Genomic DNA, 18068 nt, shown 5'->3' with positions numbered 1-18068 from the left:
CATATATCTTTTAAGGGGATCAAATTTAGTCATCATAAAGGCACAAGATTCAGTTTCGATTAGTAGGTAGGTGCTGTAGTGATATTAGCTGTTTGATCCTGGACACATCCCTATTTTGGCATTAGTTTCCTCATCTGTAAAATGGGGATAATAACATCAAAAGACCAATGAGATAATATATTGTTTTGTGTACATTAAAACCCAATATAAATGCCAAGTTTCATTATTTCAATAGTTTTATTGTTGTTTTATTCGTTTACAATGTGGAACAAATTGTATGTTTTCCTGATTATGCTTACTTCATTTTTTTATCAGTTCATCCAAGTCTTCCTATACTTCTCTGTATTCAATGTATTCATAATTTCTTCAAGTGCTCTTATATTCCATTACATAAAAGGTCTACAACTTGTCACCAGTTGATGTTCATCTACTGTTCCCAGTTCTTTGCTTCCACACATACATAGTACTGAATGTTTTGATATACATCTTTCCTTTTTTTTTTTTTTTTTTTTTTTTTTTTTTTTTTTTTTAGTAATTTATCTCCTTGAGCTATGTGCTCAGCTGTAAAAATCTCTGGGTCAAAGTATATGGATTTTTTGTTTACTTTCTTTTCTTGACACCAAATTGCTCACCAGAATGACTGGACCAATTTACAACTCTATCATCAGTGTATTATTGGGACTTTAAGAAATTCTTCTAACATTGATTATTACTACTTTCCAGTCTTTTATCAGTTTGATGAGTGTGAGATAATTAGCTTCTTGGAGTGTCCTTTTATATTACTATTAAGGTATATCATTATTTTGTTTGTCCATATGGTCACTTATCCATTAAGAAATAGTTTTATTCATATATGTATACATACATATATAATATATCTTCTAGTTGCCTATACATCTTACACATAAGACTTTATCAGAGATAACAGATGCAAAGAGTTTTTTTTCCCTAAGTACACAATCTTCTTTTTTATCTTAGTTGCATTATGTTTTATTTATTAGAATCACCACTACCGTCTTGGCTGGTTAAAATTTAGGCCAGAGTTATGAATGATACCTGATTTGATTCTTTTCTAAATTTTTTAAATGGAATAACCATTAATATTCAGTTTACATATCTATTTTAATTGATTATGATATGTGGTGTAAGATGTTGGTCTAAACCTAATGTCTAATAGGCTGCCTTCCAGTTTTTCTAAAAATACTTTCCTAGGTAATTTATGATTTGAAGTTTACACTAAAACATTAAGATAAATTATTTCTGATTTTTTTCATATTCATTATATTGATCCATTTTATTCCTGTTTTGTTATATAATATATAATATAGCTTGACATCTTGAAGTGCTATTCCTTTTTTATTCCTTTTCTAATAATCTTTTTGTTACACTTTTTGATTAATCATTTTCTGATTAGATGCAGCAGATGATTTGATGGTTAGAGTGCTGTGCTTGTCTCAGTTTCAACAAATATAAAATGGAAATCATAAGAGCACCTACATCAAAGGATTGTTATGAGGATCAAATGAGATATTTGTAAAAAGCATTTAGCACAATGCCTGGAACATAGTAGGTTCTGCATAAATGTTTAAAAAAGAAGAAGAAGAAAAGAAAAGAAAAGAAAAAAAAATTTATCTATTGAGAACCTTTCATTTCCAAAATGAAAGAGACAGAGTGGTATGTAGACCTTTCACTGAAATTTTTTGAAAGTGCAGTCTGGGTTTGCTATTAGAAAACATGGGCCATGTCTTAAGTACCATTCTCTTCTCCACACTTGTTGACTCTTTCTCAGAGGTACTGTGTAACTGTAGTTATCTGAGGTTTATTGAAGAATGTTAAATCTAGAGCCATTGGGCATTTGTGGTTGCCCTCAGTTCTCATGTAATGTCTTGTCTACAGAGGAAATATGCTTCTATTTTGCAGCTGGAGGATAATCCATCTTTCGAAAGAACTCATCAATTTGAATCATATGAACATGATATTCTAGTGCTTTTGGAAACTGAAGTATATAAGATGAAATTATATCGGAGGAGCGGAAATTGAGGGCTAACTGGTCTGTTACTTTGTTTATTACCTTCCAGTGTGTAGGTGCGATATTTTGCTTTCGAATCCGTCAAACTGATATTTTTTCCTATTCTGAGTTTCCTTTACTTGGTCTTCTTTGAGCACTAATTAGGATCATAAAATCTTATGACCTAGATCTGAAAGGGGCCTTAAGAGTATCTTGTCCATATCCCCTTTTTATTAATCGTTTGATTTCGGAGGTCAGTCTTCACCAATATCTGTTTTAATCAGTTCTTATTCCTCGAGATTAGAGCAACGGGAAATCCAGGCTTAAGGAGAAGGAGGGGGGTTTGCCAAGTAGCAAAATGAAAAGATAAATCCAGTCCTTCTCCCCCACTCCCTACTGCCGCACTCCCCCACACATGTATCACTTTCTCCCCCTAGAGAATTCTCCTATGAATTATGTTTTTTTAACGACACGAACATGAATCAAATAATTATAGTCCCATATGCTCAAGTAAACTTCTCTTAGCTAGATGATAAAGACTTTGCGATTACTGTTGTTATTATTGTGACTGTTTTGTTTAATTGATTTTCATTTATTTAGCGCGTGATGTACAATCCTTGTATATACTACACACACAAAAACAGATAAAGGAAAAAATAATAGAAACAGACACGAGTGAAACATACACGATGGGACTGTACCAGGAGGTCTTTTGGATATGAGCAAGAAAGTGTGTTCTAAGAATATGTCCTTAGTCATTAAAGACTATTCTCGGTATTTGGCGCCTCTAGCAAGAACTAGAGAGAAATAATCTCAGTTTTTTCTAAGAGACTGAAGAGTTGGGAAGGAAAGAGGGGAGACAAGGTAATGAACGAATCTATCTGTTATCTAAGCTTTCCACGGATACTTTCCCAGAGATTCTTTAAGACGAAGCGGTAGTGTTGCAACCGGGAGGGTAACGCCTAGGAATAAGGTTTAAGTGCGATTCTGGGGGCCTCCTTCACCTGTCTTCGCTCTTTCCGGGTTACCTCCTGGCTGGGTAACCACTAAGATGAGAAGATCTGAATTCCTGGGACAGGAGTAGGCATAATCTCCCTGGTTTCTTAGTTCCTCCGAAAGGAATGGATTCAGCGTCTTTTTTACTGGGTATGTCAACATGAATAAACAGTTTGTTCTGGATGGGCTTTAAACTCATAAAACATCATTGGAAACCCAAGGTCGGAGCTTTGAGAGGTCCAGATACTTGCTATAACCTTGCTTTTAAAAAGAAAGGGGATGTTACCGAGCTTGAATCTTTACATTTGCACTTTATTTTGAAAGTCCCCCAACTCCCAAAAAAGGGGGGGGGGAGAAAAATTTCTATATAATGGTTAGGCTTTAAAATAATATTACTAGGTATGAATTAATTTCCATATACAACATAGAGCGATGGTTTTCAACCCAAATTTAAAAATGGTTTGACCACCTTCATATTTTGAAATTCCCTACATGTTTTGGAGGCAACTGTTCACCTGTCAGGCTGACTTATAGAAAGCCCTTCTAAAATTCTGGCTTGAGGAATGCCCACCCCTCGGAAACTCAGGCCCATCCATGATATAGTTGGAGCTAATTAGTCTCATTGCTGATTCCCATAGCTCTAAGATGGGGCTCTAGTGTTGGGGAAAGTCCTGCACACAGATCCATGTGGAAACATAGCTGAGCCAATTTACAGAGAAGTGGGAAAGAAAGAAGACAATCTTGCAACTAATCTATCTAGTTTTATTATTGTGGATATGTATGTATTGTGGATAAGTATGATATTGTGGAAATATTGATAGGTGATGGTGATATTGTGAACTGGATTTTCTTGGATTTAAGCCGTAGTTCTGTTACAAGCTAGCTGTGTGACTTTGGGTAACCCAGTGAATCTCTCAGTGACTGGGCTGTCAGACTGAGAAAATGATAGTTAACTTGTATCTCTCATAGAGAAAAACCAAACTGTCATGGGGTTTTGAAGATATAATTTTATTTTTTCCCAAACAAAAATCTATTCTCTCAAACAAAAAAAAATTCTCTCACTCTCAACTTCTCCTCAAGATTGAAAAAGAAAATAAAAGTCCTTGTATATTGTTGGAATCTTTCCTGCCTCGGATGTTGGAATCCTAATGTTAACTGTATATATAATCAAGTAAAAGCAAAATTCTGGCATTAGGAATCAATTGATTATTTGAGTTATGTAATATTGTTATTTGGGGAGTAATTGAAGTATAAGTCTAAATTTCCAATGATTTTGTGACCATGAAATGTCTTTCATTCCTAGGCCTAAGGTTGGAGGCTGCTTCTTTAGGTTTCTGGTCCCTTTCTAACAAAATCCCGCCCAGCCATGAAAATGTCAGGCACATTGGCCACATTCGAGTTTGTCTTTCCTCAATGCCCTTCTTCCCAAAGACATTGTCTTTGCCAAGCACATAGCTCAGTGTGATTGTGAGTCTCCTCAAAGGCACTTAATAAATACTTACTTGGTGACTGATTGAAGAACAGGAAAAATAAAACACCTTTTGGATAACACATTAATTGTTCATCTTTAATGAGTTTTTCTTATTCCAGTTTTAAATCCCCAGATAGCAATCAGCGTCTGAAAAATGGTTAATTAAGGGGTTGCGGGAGAGTCACTTAGTCTGCCAATAAATACTTTTCTGGAAAACAATTTTTCTATATTATATAGATTGTAAAATCCTTTAAGTTCTTAGCTGTATGACTTTGAACAGATTTTAAAAATATATTCCAACAAAACTTAGCTCACTATCTTGTAAACTCAACAAAAATCATTGAATGATTGATTTCATTTGATGTTTTAGAGGACAGCAGAAGAAAGTTTCAATAGTCTGCTGTGGTACCAGTCCTTGAACAATGGCTTAGAAAGAGTTGGTTCCTTATTTCGACATACAGAAACCATACAACTCAGCTATCCAAGATCTACCAAAGTCTTGAAGTATTAGCCATTCTTCAAGAGAACCCTCTCTAAAGCTACTAAGCCCAAAGAAAGGCTTTTTGCAGTTCTCCCAGGAGTCCCCCACCCAACCCGCACAAAGTCTTCAGGGGAGCTATTTCTTCCACCAGTTCTCTCATCATTATTCCTCTATCTTCTAAAATAATCTCTTACCATCCACGAACAAGCCCTTTTCTATTAAAGCAGGTGTTCTTGGATGCCTAAAGGGAGAGCAACATTTCCCCCAAAATTCAAACACCTAATGTGTATAGCAAGTTTGAGAAGAAAACATAAATGAACAAGAGTATATATATATATATATATATATATATATATATATATATACACTCCCCCCACTTCAAGTCTCATTTTTGCTCCAGGGTTACTGGGAGCAGATTAGTAAATACATGATAAGATAAAAGCTTCATTTGTAGGGTCTGGTGTCAACAAGCTCAAAGTGAAGGAGAATTGAGACCCCTGGGTAGTGGCTCTGTCCCTTGTCCCATCCCTCTTATTTACTAACCGTGTGGCTCAAACTCACTAACCCTCAGCATGCTCATCTGCTTAAAAAAAAAAAAAAAAAAGGTAACAAATATCTACCACCTACCTTGCATGGTTTTTCTTAAAGGGACTATATAAGCATTTATGGCACTTTTAGAAACTGTTCAGACATTAATGTAGAGAACTCTCAGTGAGAGAAATTTGTCTATCAACGAAGATCAGCCACCACTGCAATTTATAGTCTTATAGAGAGGTTTCGTGAGCTGCCCAAGGTCACACAGTCAGGCATGTATATTAAATAAAGATGTTTGAGAGTTCAGATGAGGACTTCTAGACTCTGAAGACAGGTCTCTACTAAAAACATGCTGCCTCTTGTTTCCACGCATTATTTATAAACTGGGTTAATTCCGTGCAAAACTCACCTAAATTTCAAACTATGGTAACCCATTGAATTAAAGTGCTGCATGTGTCTGGCTAGTTCCCTCGACTGCCCAATTCAATCCATGCTTGCGCACACTTTCACCACCTGCTAGTTCACATCCTGTTTTTGGATAGACACTTAGGCAAGGCATGCCATTCTGATGAAGAGGGTTGTTATTTTCTAGCTTGAAGTTAGACTCCTCCATTGCCCTCCTCGCACTGACACCCCCCTCCACTCCCTCCTACTCCCGCCCCTTTAGGATTCTATAGTTTGGCGGGGTCCTCTCGGGACCGCAGGATGTCTTCCAAGCGGAGGTGGCAGATCTTGCGCACCTCCTCCAGTGCAGCACGCAGCTCCTGGGTAGGCTGATTGTGCAGCCTGCGCTCTAGCTCCCTCATCACAGTCGCCTTGTCGCTGAGCCGCGCCGCGATCACGAAGGGGAAACCAAAACGTGCCTTGTACTCGCAGTTGAGCTGGCCCAGCCGGCGTCTTTCCTCCGGGCCCAGGTTACTTAGGCCTGCCCCTCTCTGCTCCCGCTGGGACTCTGGGGTCAGCGTTCCCTGCTGCAACTCCCGGCCAGCTAAGTCTGGGTGGCACCTCAGGATCCCTTCTTTCCCTGAAAGACATAGGCGGCAAGTTAGCTGAGCCACCGGCTCCCAACCCGCGACTCCCCCCCAGACTGGCTTTAATCTGTTTCCCCGGGGCATCAATCGTGGAAGAGTCGACTGAGGCTGGAGGGAAGGAAGGGTTGGAGTTGAGAGAAAGGGCTGGGGATGGAGCGGGGTTAGGAAGGCGTGGTGGAGGAGGAAGAAGAGGCTGAATAGAGAGGGAATTGCAAAGAGGGAACATTTTCGGTAACGGATGCTCTTATCTCTTAAAATATCCTAGATCTCTCTTTCCTTCTTCCTCCAGTGGTTTCAGTTCGCTCCAGGGGGAGAGGGAGTCTGTTATAAGGAATGAGGGGAAGGGGGAGGGGGGCTATGGTAGAGTCCTCAGACCTTCAGGCGTTACAGCCAGGGAGAGAGGACCCGGAATTTATGGCTTGCCTGGGAGCACAGACCAGATAAGAAGCTCTCAACACGTTAGACCTTTTCAAAGCCGCTTCATAGGGGGCGATTGGGGGAGGTTGGGGACCAAGCTGGGGAGTTGGGGGGGGGTTAATTTCGGGGCAAAAGAGTCCCTACTCCAGAATTATATGGATTTAATTCTGTTCCAAGAGGAATAGGGCCCGGGATAAAGTCTGACCTCGGCATACCATCCTGAAGTATCTGATCAAACATGGGGCCTCTATTCCCTTTAGCAAATAAACACCCCAGGAACCTGTGATCCCAAGTGGCAGTTTTCATTTCTAGAATCAGACAGCCAAAGGGCAATGCAGATGATTAACTGCAAGAAAACCTATTTCCAGCTTTAATTTTCAGGCCCTTTGAACTAAAGCCCGCTTCCCTCCTCCCAGAAGAATTGCACCCTAGTCCCTCGGCCATGCCCGCCCTTTCCAAAGATATCCCAGATTCATGCTTCGCTGGGAGCAAGTTGCCCCCAACTTTAAAAGACAGAATCAATAGAAGTGAAATCGCAGGAATTTTTCATATTTGCCCTGAGGCAACTGGCCTGGCCAGCCCTTCCGTGGCTCTATGACACAGTTTGCACCTGGGAGGGGAGAGGACTATATATATATATATATATATATATATATATATGTAAAGTGCTTGATTAGAAAAGTGGGGGCTAGGTTGGATATGTTAAGACATAATGTACCGGCAGAACAGAGAACAAAACAATTCAATTTATTTCCTTTTTTTTTTTAAGTTTAGAGAACTTGAGGTGTCCTTTAGCTGGAACGGCAGCACAAAAACTCTGGCTTTTTATCTGAACTCAAATTTAAGATCTTTGGAAAAAAAAGAGGTGGGGGAAAAATGAGGGCCACTTAAGACTAAAGATCATTAACAACTCCATTCTTGTGGTTGTTAATACAGGTTGCCTCATTTATGCAAAACGGGGTGGAATGAGGGAGTACAATAGATTATCAAAGAGAAGTTAACAAAAAAAAAGGATAAATTTGGGGTGATTTTCGAGAGAATTATTAAAAGGATTAACCGCAGGTTCCTTTAAATAGATGGCTTCACTTGTGCATTTAAAAAATAAGATTCTGTGTGCAAACTTTTAATTACAGACCCGTGTATTTTACTCAGGCAGGATTTGAAAATTGCACATACTCCATTTCCTCAAATTCTGAGATTACATTATGACTCCAGAGGACCTAAAATAAACACCTACCTGCCATGAAAAGCTGACTCTGGGGACATCAAAAGATGTGTATTTATAAAACTTCATAATAAAAATATCCTTCCTGAACAAACTTCCTCCCACATGTTTCCTTTTTTGGTGGATGGCTGCTTTTCTTATCCCTATTTCTTCTACAGTTTATATGCAACCTGCTCAAGAAGAAGTTACTAAGAAAGTAAGATAAACCTATATAGAATGGAAGCTTTGTCCCTATCATTTGCTACTCTTCCTGTTTAGCACAAAGTACAATGTGGGAATACAAAATGTATAGGTAGCACTGGCTATCAACCATTGTGTGAAGGACTGGATTTATTTGAACTAGACTTTGCTGTCCTTGAATGTGTGGGCTAGATGAAGATTCAGTGGAGATGCAGGGTGCATATGGTATGGAAGAGCCAAGCCCTTTCTGTATCTAGCTAACCCTGGTTGCTGATTAAAGATACTTTGGTGTGAAGGAAGTGATTTGGCTTCAAATGGTTTCAGGATTTTTTCTTTTTTAAAATTTTATTTTCATCTTCAGTTCCAAATCACATCCTTCCTTCCAGCTGCTCCTTCACCCATTCAGAAGGCAAGAAACAGGAGGACACTTGAAACTTTTCTGAAGCAGCCTCTCTCTGAAGGACTCTAGTGGTGGCTTACACTGGATAACAGGGTTCTTGAGAAGCTCCACTTTCCTCTGTGTGTTTCAAGGTAGACTAAAATGAATTTCCTTCCTTTCCCCTCCCTTCTTCAAGCCTCAGATTGGTCAATGATGTAAATTTCCATATTTGGGAGTCCACTCTCCTTTTTCTCAAATCCTACTTTGGTTTTGCTTCCTTCATCCTTCCATCTATTTCCTTTCTTTTCTTGATCCTCTCTTGTACTGGTTAACATATCTCTTTGTTAATATTTATCAAGGGTTGAAAATGTGTTCATCTGAGTATGTGTGTATGTATGTGTAAAAGGATATGTATGTGTGTCCTTTTAAGCCCTTTATTTTGGCACTTAACTCCACTTTCATTCCCTAGCACTGGTTGGCTGTCACAGACTAAAACAAATGGCAGTCACCATTTTAGCTTGTCTTGTTACCAAACATCTGGTGGCAGCAATGTCTGGGGGCTAGAGTGGAAAAAGGAGCAATCACCTGTTACAAAGTTCTCTCGGGCTAAAGAAGTCTTGAGAGGTAGTGTTACTAAATTATAGAGTACTAGAGCTTAAAAAGTGCTTAGAAATTATTTAGCACAGTGTTATTTTACACATGAGGAAACTGAGATCAGGAATTTAAACTTTAATTCCAGAACCAAAGCTCTTTTCCATTGTACTCTCCCAAGTTATTGGCAGAAGTAGAATTTGGTTCAATCCAGTCAGAGGATCATAGAATCACTGAGGCTGAAAAAATACCTTCAAGATTATTTCACTCAATTCTTTATTTTATAGATGGGGAAACTGAGGTTCATGGAGAATGTCTTGTCCAAGGTCATACTGAGTTATTACCAGACCTAGGATCAAAATCCAGTCTATTGACTCAGTCTAGGACTATTCTTAATATAACTGTCTGTTCCCCAGAGGAATCTCTAAGAGGACACTTTCCCTCCCTCTTAGGTGTCAGTTGTTCTCAAACCAGAACTCCTTTAAGTTGCTTGAAGAAAAGAGAGGATTCATGTTGGGACTAGGTAGGACAGTAGCAGAGAAAATCTCTAAAGAGACAGCAAAGAAGATTCCAAGAGAAAAGGAGGGTATCACAGAGCAGTGAGAGGTAAATAAAATAAAGAGGGAAAAAAAGGAGGAAGAAGAAGAAAAGAAGAAGCAAGCAAGAAGGAGGAAGAAGAAGAAGAAAGAAGGAGGAGGAAGAGGAAGAAGAGGAAAAGGAGGAAGAAAGAAAGAACAAAAGAAAGAAAGAGAGGAAGGAAGGAAGGAAAAATGGAGGGGAGGGAGGAAGGAAGGAAGGGAGGAAGAAAGGGAGGAAAGAAGGGAGGAAGGGAGGAATGAAAGGAGAGAGGGAGAAAAAAAACTTTTCAAATAAGGAAACAGGTGAAAGAAATGAGAGATAGGAACTATAGGGATTATTCTTATCTAAAAAAAAAACGAAAGGTATAGAAAGGGCACAGAAAAGAAGAGGGGGATAGTGGTAGGATAAAGAAGGACACTGGCAGTATAGGGGCCCCGTGAGAAAATTGTTGTAGGCATATATATTAGTTTAACCACAACTCCTTGAGAAAACAGACATAGAATCTCTCAAGTTATTTTGCTTTCTTTATATGAATAGGAAATTTCATTAGGTGGTACTCCTTCCAAAGATTGAGATCTCAACCCATTTTATCTAATCTTCCTATATGTTTCCTATTAATCTCCTCCTATAAATCTGCCACTGGAGACTTTCTTTTAAATTTGGTACCAGTAAAGCAAGATGTTATCCAAAATGACCTAAGAATATTCTGATTTCTGCAAATTTCTAAATCTTTATGAGCTGCCCCAGATACCTTAACACTATCCCATCTCACCCTCAAGTCCTGGAAAGTCCTGAGTTCTGATGGTGTTGCTAACAGTGGAAGTGACAATAAATCAAAATAGGTACAAGAGAACTAATAAACTGTTGTAACCCAGGGTTATAACTTCTTATCTAGGACATTTTGGCCTTTCTTTCTTTGCCCACAGCAACCCTTTCTCTCTTAGAATGTACTGATTCCCTTTTCTTCATTTCCACTGATCAAATTCCTACCTAAGGCCTAGCTTAAATGCCATCTCCTTCACAAAATCACAGAATTTAGAACTGGAAGGAGCCTCAATTTGACAACTAGTTCAATCCATACATGAAAGTAATTCTTAGGATAATATTCCATTAATGGTCATCTAAAAATGGTCTTTAACGAACAACTCATGAGACAGTCTATTCCCCTTTTGGATAGCTATAAATACTAGGAAGTCTTCCCTGATAGCAAACCTAAAAGGAACTCTGTAAATTTTATAAATTCTTTGTTCTTGCTTCTACTCTCAGGAACCAAGCAAATCCCTCTTTCATCTGAAAGGTCTTCAGCTATCCTACATACACACACGTGTACATATAAAAACACATATACATATATGTATATGGGTGAGTATAGATCTCCTTCAAATTTTTCTTATCTTCAAGCTTAACATGCCTAGTTCTTTCAACCAATTCTTACATCACAGAGTCATAGATCCAGAGCTAGAAGGGACCTAGGAGGCCATCCTGAACAATCTTTTCATTTCACAGATGAGGAAACTGATACCCAGAGAGAATAAATGACTTACCTTGAATCATACAATTAATAAATTGAGGCAAGATTGAACCCAATGCTTTCCTGAGTGCAAGTCCAAAACTATTTTCATTTTACCATGCTGCCTCCATACCCTTCATTGTTCTAGTTTCTCATCTGGATTTTCTTCTACAGGAAATCTTCTCTGATCCTCTGACAGACAAACATAATCTCCCTCTCTTCAAACTTAAACAATTCTTTAAATACCTAGGTACTTGTTCATCCGTGTGTGTGTTTTCATAAATAAAAATGGGAATAATAATATTTGAACTGGCTACCTTACAGCCTTGCTTCAAGTGTCAAAAAAGATAAGATGCCAAAAATAATTGTAAATTTATCAAGCCCTATATAACTTTAGCCTTTTATTAGCATAGTACCTAGTGCAGAGTAAGGGCTATATTATTGTTATCATGTTCTGAGCCAGTCTGGTTCTGAACTGAAATGTTAGTTAAAAGAACTTGTGTTGAAGTCACTAGCCAGGTCAGAGACCAATACTGATCCTGGCCTGCCACCTACTGGCTATTACTCAACATAGCTTAACCAAATTTACCAGTTTTGATTTCCTTAGAAACTGGATTTTTACCCTTCACTTCAGGTTTCCAATCAATCAATCAGGAGGGTTTTTTTCCCCTCCCTTGCTTTCCAGGACATTTCAGTCAAATACAGGAAAAAGTCACGTATTTAAAGTTGCTCTGGTGATATTACCTGTTTACATATATTGAAATATACAGAAATATGTGGACATATTCATGCAGAGATAGTTATTACAATATGAGTTTTTATGAAAATTCCAAATTCAAGGCTCTCTGGGTTTCAGCTAAACTGGAAACTCATGATGGCCTGGAAATGCCTTGTTCTTTGTCAGTTCGGTGCCTGAAATCCCCTCCCCCACTCTCAGAACTCTCTGTACCTTTTAAGTCCCAGTCTTCTTTGATCACCCAACCAGGAGCTTCCCTCCTCCCTTGTATTCCTATGCCACTTTATTGGCACTACTCTTAGGACCTTTCTCACATCCCATCTTGTATTGAAGTCATTGGTGTACATATCTTATTTCCCACCATAGAGTTGTAAATCCATTGAGGGCAAGGGCTGTTCACATTTGATAAAAGAAGAATTTGAAACAGATGTTTCATGATGTTACTTCTAGCTCTAAATTTCATAATTGTATAATCTCCACTGGCTTCTGATATGGTAAAATATGCAAGAATGCTCACTAAGTTTTCATTGAAAGAATAAATAAATCCTCAACTTTACCAGCCTTGAGATTCCCTTTTATTGTTAAATGCTGTAATAAGATAATGCAAATCAAAACTACTCTGAGGTTTCACTTCATATCCTGCAAATTGGTAAAACTGACAAAATAAGGGAGTATTCAGTGTTAGAAGGGTTGTTAAAATATATATATATACACATGAATATATTGTTGGTTGAACTGTGAATTTAATCATTCTGGAAAGAGACTTGAATTATACTAAGAAAGTGACTAAAATGTCCAGACTCTTTGTATATGTGCTGGTACACATACACAAGAAGGAAATTAAAGATAGATGGTTTACAGATGCAGATATATAAATATGCATACATATATGTGCATATATATAGACACCCAAAAGCACTATTTGTAAAAACAAAGAATTAGAAACGAGATGTCCATTGGGTAGGGAATGGTTAAGAAATTTATGAATTATGAATATAGTGGAATATTACTGCATCCAAAGAATTATGAATATAATAGAATATGAGGAGCATAGAAACCTTACATGATCTGATATAAAATAAAGTAAGCAAAACCAGAAAAATATATACACAGTGGTTATAACAATGTAAATTGTAAAACCAAAAATGAAACTGAACGCTGAATAATTATAATGATCACCAATCTTTTTTTGAAGTAGGAGACTATAGATTAGGAACATTACACATGCTGTCAGACTCCATTAATATAGTGATTGATTTTGTTGAATTCTTTGCATTTACAATTTTAAAAAATTATTTGTTCAAAGGTATTACTCTCTGATTAGGGGAAATATTTGGGATATATTAGAGGAATATATTTGGAAATAAAGATGATATAAAAACAAAATATACCAGTGAACTTATTTTAAAAGTATTATATAAATGGAAGTCATAACATGAGACTAGAACTAGAATGCATGTATCCTGGCCTTAAGGTTATTATTCTTTCCATTAGAACATGACAAAGAAAAACAAAATAATACAATGGAAAGATTACTGGAATGAGAACTGGGAGTCAAGGGTTTTAGTACTACTTTTGTCATTGATTTGCCATGTTTTCTCAGGATTTTAATTTCTCCATCTATCTAATGAGGGATGTAGACTAGATCAGAGGTGTTAAATATATGGTTATTAGAAAACATTTAACAAAAATTTATAAATACCAAAGAACATAAATAATGTTAATCTATGGTTTTCTAAGTTATGTTACCTTTTGTGATCTTTATGGAATGTATGACTGTGCCTATTTCAGTCTGACAGTCTTGAATTAGTTGATTTCTGAAATTTCTCAGCTCTACCAACCTATGATTTTTGTCTTTGTAGAATGAACTAACATTAATTCTTTTTTAAAAAAAAATTAACTTTAAACCGCCTTTTATTTTTCAAAATATATGCAAGGACAATTCTTCAATATTAGCCCTTGCAAAACCTTGCGTTCCAATTTCTCCTCCCCTTCCCCCATGCTCTCCCCTAGATGGCAAGTAGTCCAATACATATTAAACATGGCATAAATCTACTAACATTAATTCTTTATCAAGCCCTGCCCCGATTTTGTAATACTTACTGAAAGCATGAATCATACAAAGATTTAGAGTTTGAAGACACATTAGCGCAATTCAGTTCATCCCTTCATTTTACAGATTCAGTTCAATTCAAGAAATGACTCGATAGAGCATCAGTCATGAAATCAGGAGGACCTGAGTTCAAATTCAGTCACAGATACTTAACACTTACTAGCTGTGTGAGTGTAGGCAACCCAATTGCCTCACTCCCACCCACCCCCCCAAAAAAGAAAGAAAGAAACATGTAGTAAGCACCTGCTATAATTCTAGATGCCGCAGCTGAGTTTTTTGGATACTAAAAGAAACAAAATACAGTCCCTGTTCTCAAGGAGCTTATAGTCCAATGAGGGAGATAGCATGTAAACAATTATACAAAGCAAACTATGTGCATTATAAATAAGAGATAATTAACAGAGGGAAGGCATTGGAATTTAGTGGTTGGGGAAAGTTTACATTTTAATTGGGAGGTCAATAATTGGAATGGAAGAAGGAGAACATCCCAGGAATAGGGTATAGTCAGAGCAAATGCCCAGACCTGAGATTCAGTGTGTCTCATTCATGGAACAACCAGAGTGTCACTAGCTGTTAGGGAGTAAGGTGTGAGAAGACTAAAAAAATGGAGGACAAGAGGTGAAGGCAGGGAGCATGTTATGAAAACCCTTGAATACCAAATGGAGCATTTTTTATTTTTATCTTGGAGGTAATAGGGAGCCACTCATGTTTGTTGACTAGAGGGTTGACCTGAAAACTAAAGCACAGAGAGGGATGTGTTCTGTCAAATCCTGATTTTTCTATTTACTACGTGTAGGCTCTTAAGAGGATTTGAACCCAGGTTCTTTGATTCCAAATTCAGAGTTAGCCCACTATTGTCAAAAGAATTGAACTTGGCTGCAGGTAACCTGGGTTCAAAACACAGCTTTGACACTACTGAGTGTGATAGATAAATAGCTAAATACCTGTGAGCCACAGCGCGCGCATTCCTTGTCTGTAAAATGAGGATATTGGTACCATCGCCTTCTTGGACCTTGGAAATAGCTTAGGAAGGGAACAGAGCCATTTGCATCCCCTTGACCGAAGGGCAGTTGTCAGGGAAGGTTTCATTTCTACATGGACTTCCTTTCATACAGAATAAGTTGTAGAAGAGAACACTGAGTTAGCTAGCTAGATCAGCCAAATTAACCCTGGTTATCAATTCAGTGACTAATATATTCAGATTGCCCTCACATCTGAAAAGCTGTATGGTATAGTGAGGAAAGAGCTCATTTTGGAAGCAGTAAGACCTGGACTTAAGTCCTATATTTGGCTTATAATAGCTAGAAAAATCACAACCTCTCTGATCAAAGCTAATCTCTAAGATTTATGAAAATTTGACCACAAAACCATTACATTGAATTCCCAATCCCTATATTTATGTCCACCTGCATTTTTTATTTCCTTCACAAGCTAATTGTACAATATTTCAGAGTCTGATTCTTTTTGTACAGCAAAATAACGTTTTGGTCATGTATACTTATTGTGTATCTAATTTATATTTTAATGTATTTAACATCTACTGGTCATCCTGCCATCTAGGGGAGGGGGTGGGGGGTAAGAGGTGAAAAATTGGAACAAGAGGTTGTTCCAATTGTTCCAATTGTTAATGCTGTAAAGTTACCCATGCATATAACCTGTAAATAAAAGGCTATTAAAAAAAAAAAAAGAAAGAAAGAAAATTTGACCATAAAAGTTACAGAAAAGGTGCTAGCCTCCATTGATAGAAGTTTCCTTTATTTATGAAATTAATTATTGATTCCCTATTCTCTATTATTTTCTTCATAAAATGGTTGTAAGCAAAGTATTTTGCATACCTTAAAGCTCTATTAAATTAAGTTAATTTTGTTGCTTAGTCTTTTTCAGTTATGTTAACCTCTTTGTGACTATTTTTGGGTCTTATTGGTAAAAATATTGGAGTGGTTTGACATTTGCTCATTTTACAGATGAGGAAACTGAGACAAGTAGAGTTAAGTGACTTGCTCAGGGTCATATAACTAGCAAATGTCTGAAGCCAATTGAATTCATGAAGATGGATCTTTCTAATTTCAAGCCCTATGTCCTATCCATTGTGCCATCTAGCTGCCCCATTAAATTAATACTGGAATTATTATTTAACAGAACCACTCTTAGTTGCCCAAAACAAAGATTGGTGTGTGTGTGTATGTGTGTGTGTGTGTGCGCGCACATGCACGCCCTACTGTGCTTTGCTCTATGATAAAAAACAAGACCCTTCCCTAACCTTAGATCATCATTTGGAATCCTCTGTGGTTAGGATTAGACTTTCCTTTTCACCAATCACCTCTTTATTTATTTCAAGCTCTCCTAAAGATGAAGAAAGGATAGACTAAAGAATAGGGATTTAGCTCCTGAAATATTTGGCATTAACCAGGTGTCTATGTCATCCTCTGAATCACAAGGACTCTGACCTCTTTCTTTTTCCTCCAAAGTATGCATTATTTTCCCTATCTTTTCTCCACTAGGTCCCATAACCTCTTCATCTCTTTCCACCCATGCTTCTGGTGAAGAGAGTAGATCTAAATTAACTCTCTCTCATTGCCCTGCTCAGCCTAACCCAGCTCAATGAAAAGATCTCTCATGTCTTCTTTTCCTCTGGGCTCTTAAGAGAATTTCACCCTGAGCTGGCTCTTCTCTTGTTCTAAAGACTTTCCCAGTAAAATCATTTTGTGAAATAAGGAATGAAGTACTTGAGCATGACCTTTAACCTTAGAATTGAAAGACAGAACCAGACAGCAGCCTTTAGTCCATGCAGTCATAGAGGGAAGGCAGCTGCTGCTCCCTTATTCTTGTAAATGCTTATCTCAAATTTCTGAGAGCCACTTGACCTCAGACTATAAATTACATGTAATTCCACACTCTGTGTAGCACTTTGCATATTCTTAAGCCTCAAGAGAAATTTATTCAACTTTAAGAAAAATATATTTTAACTTAAAAAAAAAAGGATAAAAATGTTTTAAGCCAAACTCACTAATATCTCAGTATAGCAAAAACTTACCTGATTGTGGAAGGGCGTCTATAAAATCAAACACATGCTTCTCTAAATCAGCCAAGTTCATGAATGGGCGATGGGACCAGATGGCTGCTGCAATCAGGGGGCATTTCTCTATAATATTCCCCAAAACATCAACAAATTCCCCAAAGTCCATGGAATTGACCAGCTGGATATCCATCCCTCTCTTTCTGCAGGAAAAACAGCAAAGTCCCACTGGGGAGGCTGAGAAAGAATGAGTGTCATTAACAAGTGTTAACTTGTGAAGTTAACTTTTATTTGCTGAATATGCAGGTAAAAAACTTGTTTGCATGTACTACCAGCTTGGAATGCTTTAAATGCCCTCAGGTGAAGGTAAACAGGAAATATTGTGTAATGAACAAACATCAGCGAGAGACAGAAAGTCAGGCAGAGGTGATATGTGCAGCTAAACATTGCCAACCTGTTGACATAATAAGAGCTTGTTTGGGATGAGGTTAGGGGAGAGGAGAAGGACAAGACTATTTGTAATCTTTGGGCTTTGTCATTCAGAGCATGACAGAGAATGAGTTATACCTATTATTGGTGCCAGTAATAGTTTTATATCATCATGCTACAGATTATTTCCTCATGGAAACCAAAGAAAAGCAATTTATGGCAGTGAGCTTGGTCTATGATCTGATAGAGTCTATTACACTTGATGTCTACCTGCTATGGGCTCCTACACACATTTCATAGATCTATATTGATATCCATTTCCATATCTATTTCTATATCTGTGAAGAAGCAGCTTGAACTCCAAGAAAGCAA

At 37.6% G+C, this 18068-nt stretch overlaps 1 protein-coding gene across 1 annotated transcript; it reads right to left on the bottom strand.

Moving 5' to 3' along the window:
* Positions 1-5281: 5281 nt before the first annotated feature.
* On the bottom strand, positions 5282-17582 carry URAD (ureidoimidazoline (2-oxo-4-hydroxy-4-carboxy-5-) decarboxylase). Its single transcript, XM_003764473.3, has 2 exons — positions 17286-17582; positions 5282-6514 (listed from the first exon to the last, which is right to left on the bottom strand). Exons 1-2 carry the CDS (start codon positions 17458-17460, stop codon positions 6162-6164), a joined length of 528 nt encoding a protein of 175 aa, XP_003764521.1. The 5' UTR covers positions 17461-17582; the 3' UTR covers positions 5282-6161.
* Between the last annotated feature and the right edge of the window lie 486 nt (positions 17583-18068).

This window comes from Sarcophilus harrisii, chromosome 3, assembly GCF_902635505.1.
Source record: "Sarcophilus harrisii chromosome 3, mSarHar1.11, whole genome shotgun sequence".
Lineage (NCBI taxonomy): Eukaryota > Metazoa > Chordata > Mammalia > Dasyuromorphia > Dasyuridae > Sarcophilus > Sarcophilus harrisii.
This window is presented reverse-complemented; position numbering and strand designations above follow the sequence as displayed.

Bases quoted from the DNA above. Each gene is read 5' to 3' on its own strand.
- URAD (XM_003764473.3), bottom strand. From the start codon at position 17,460: ATGGATATCCAGCTGGTCAATTCCATGGACTTTGGGGAATTTGTTGAT. The intron at 6,515-17,285 runs GTAAGTTTTTGC...TATGTCTTTCAG, and splicing joins AGACGCCCTTCCACAATCAG to GGAAAGAAGGGATCCTGAGG.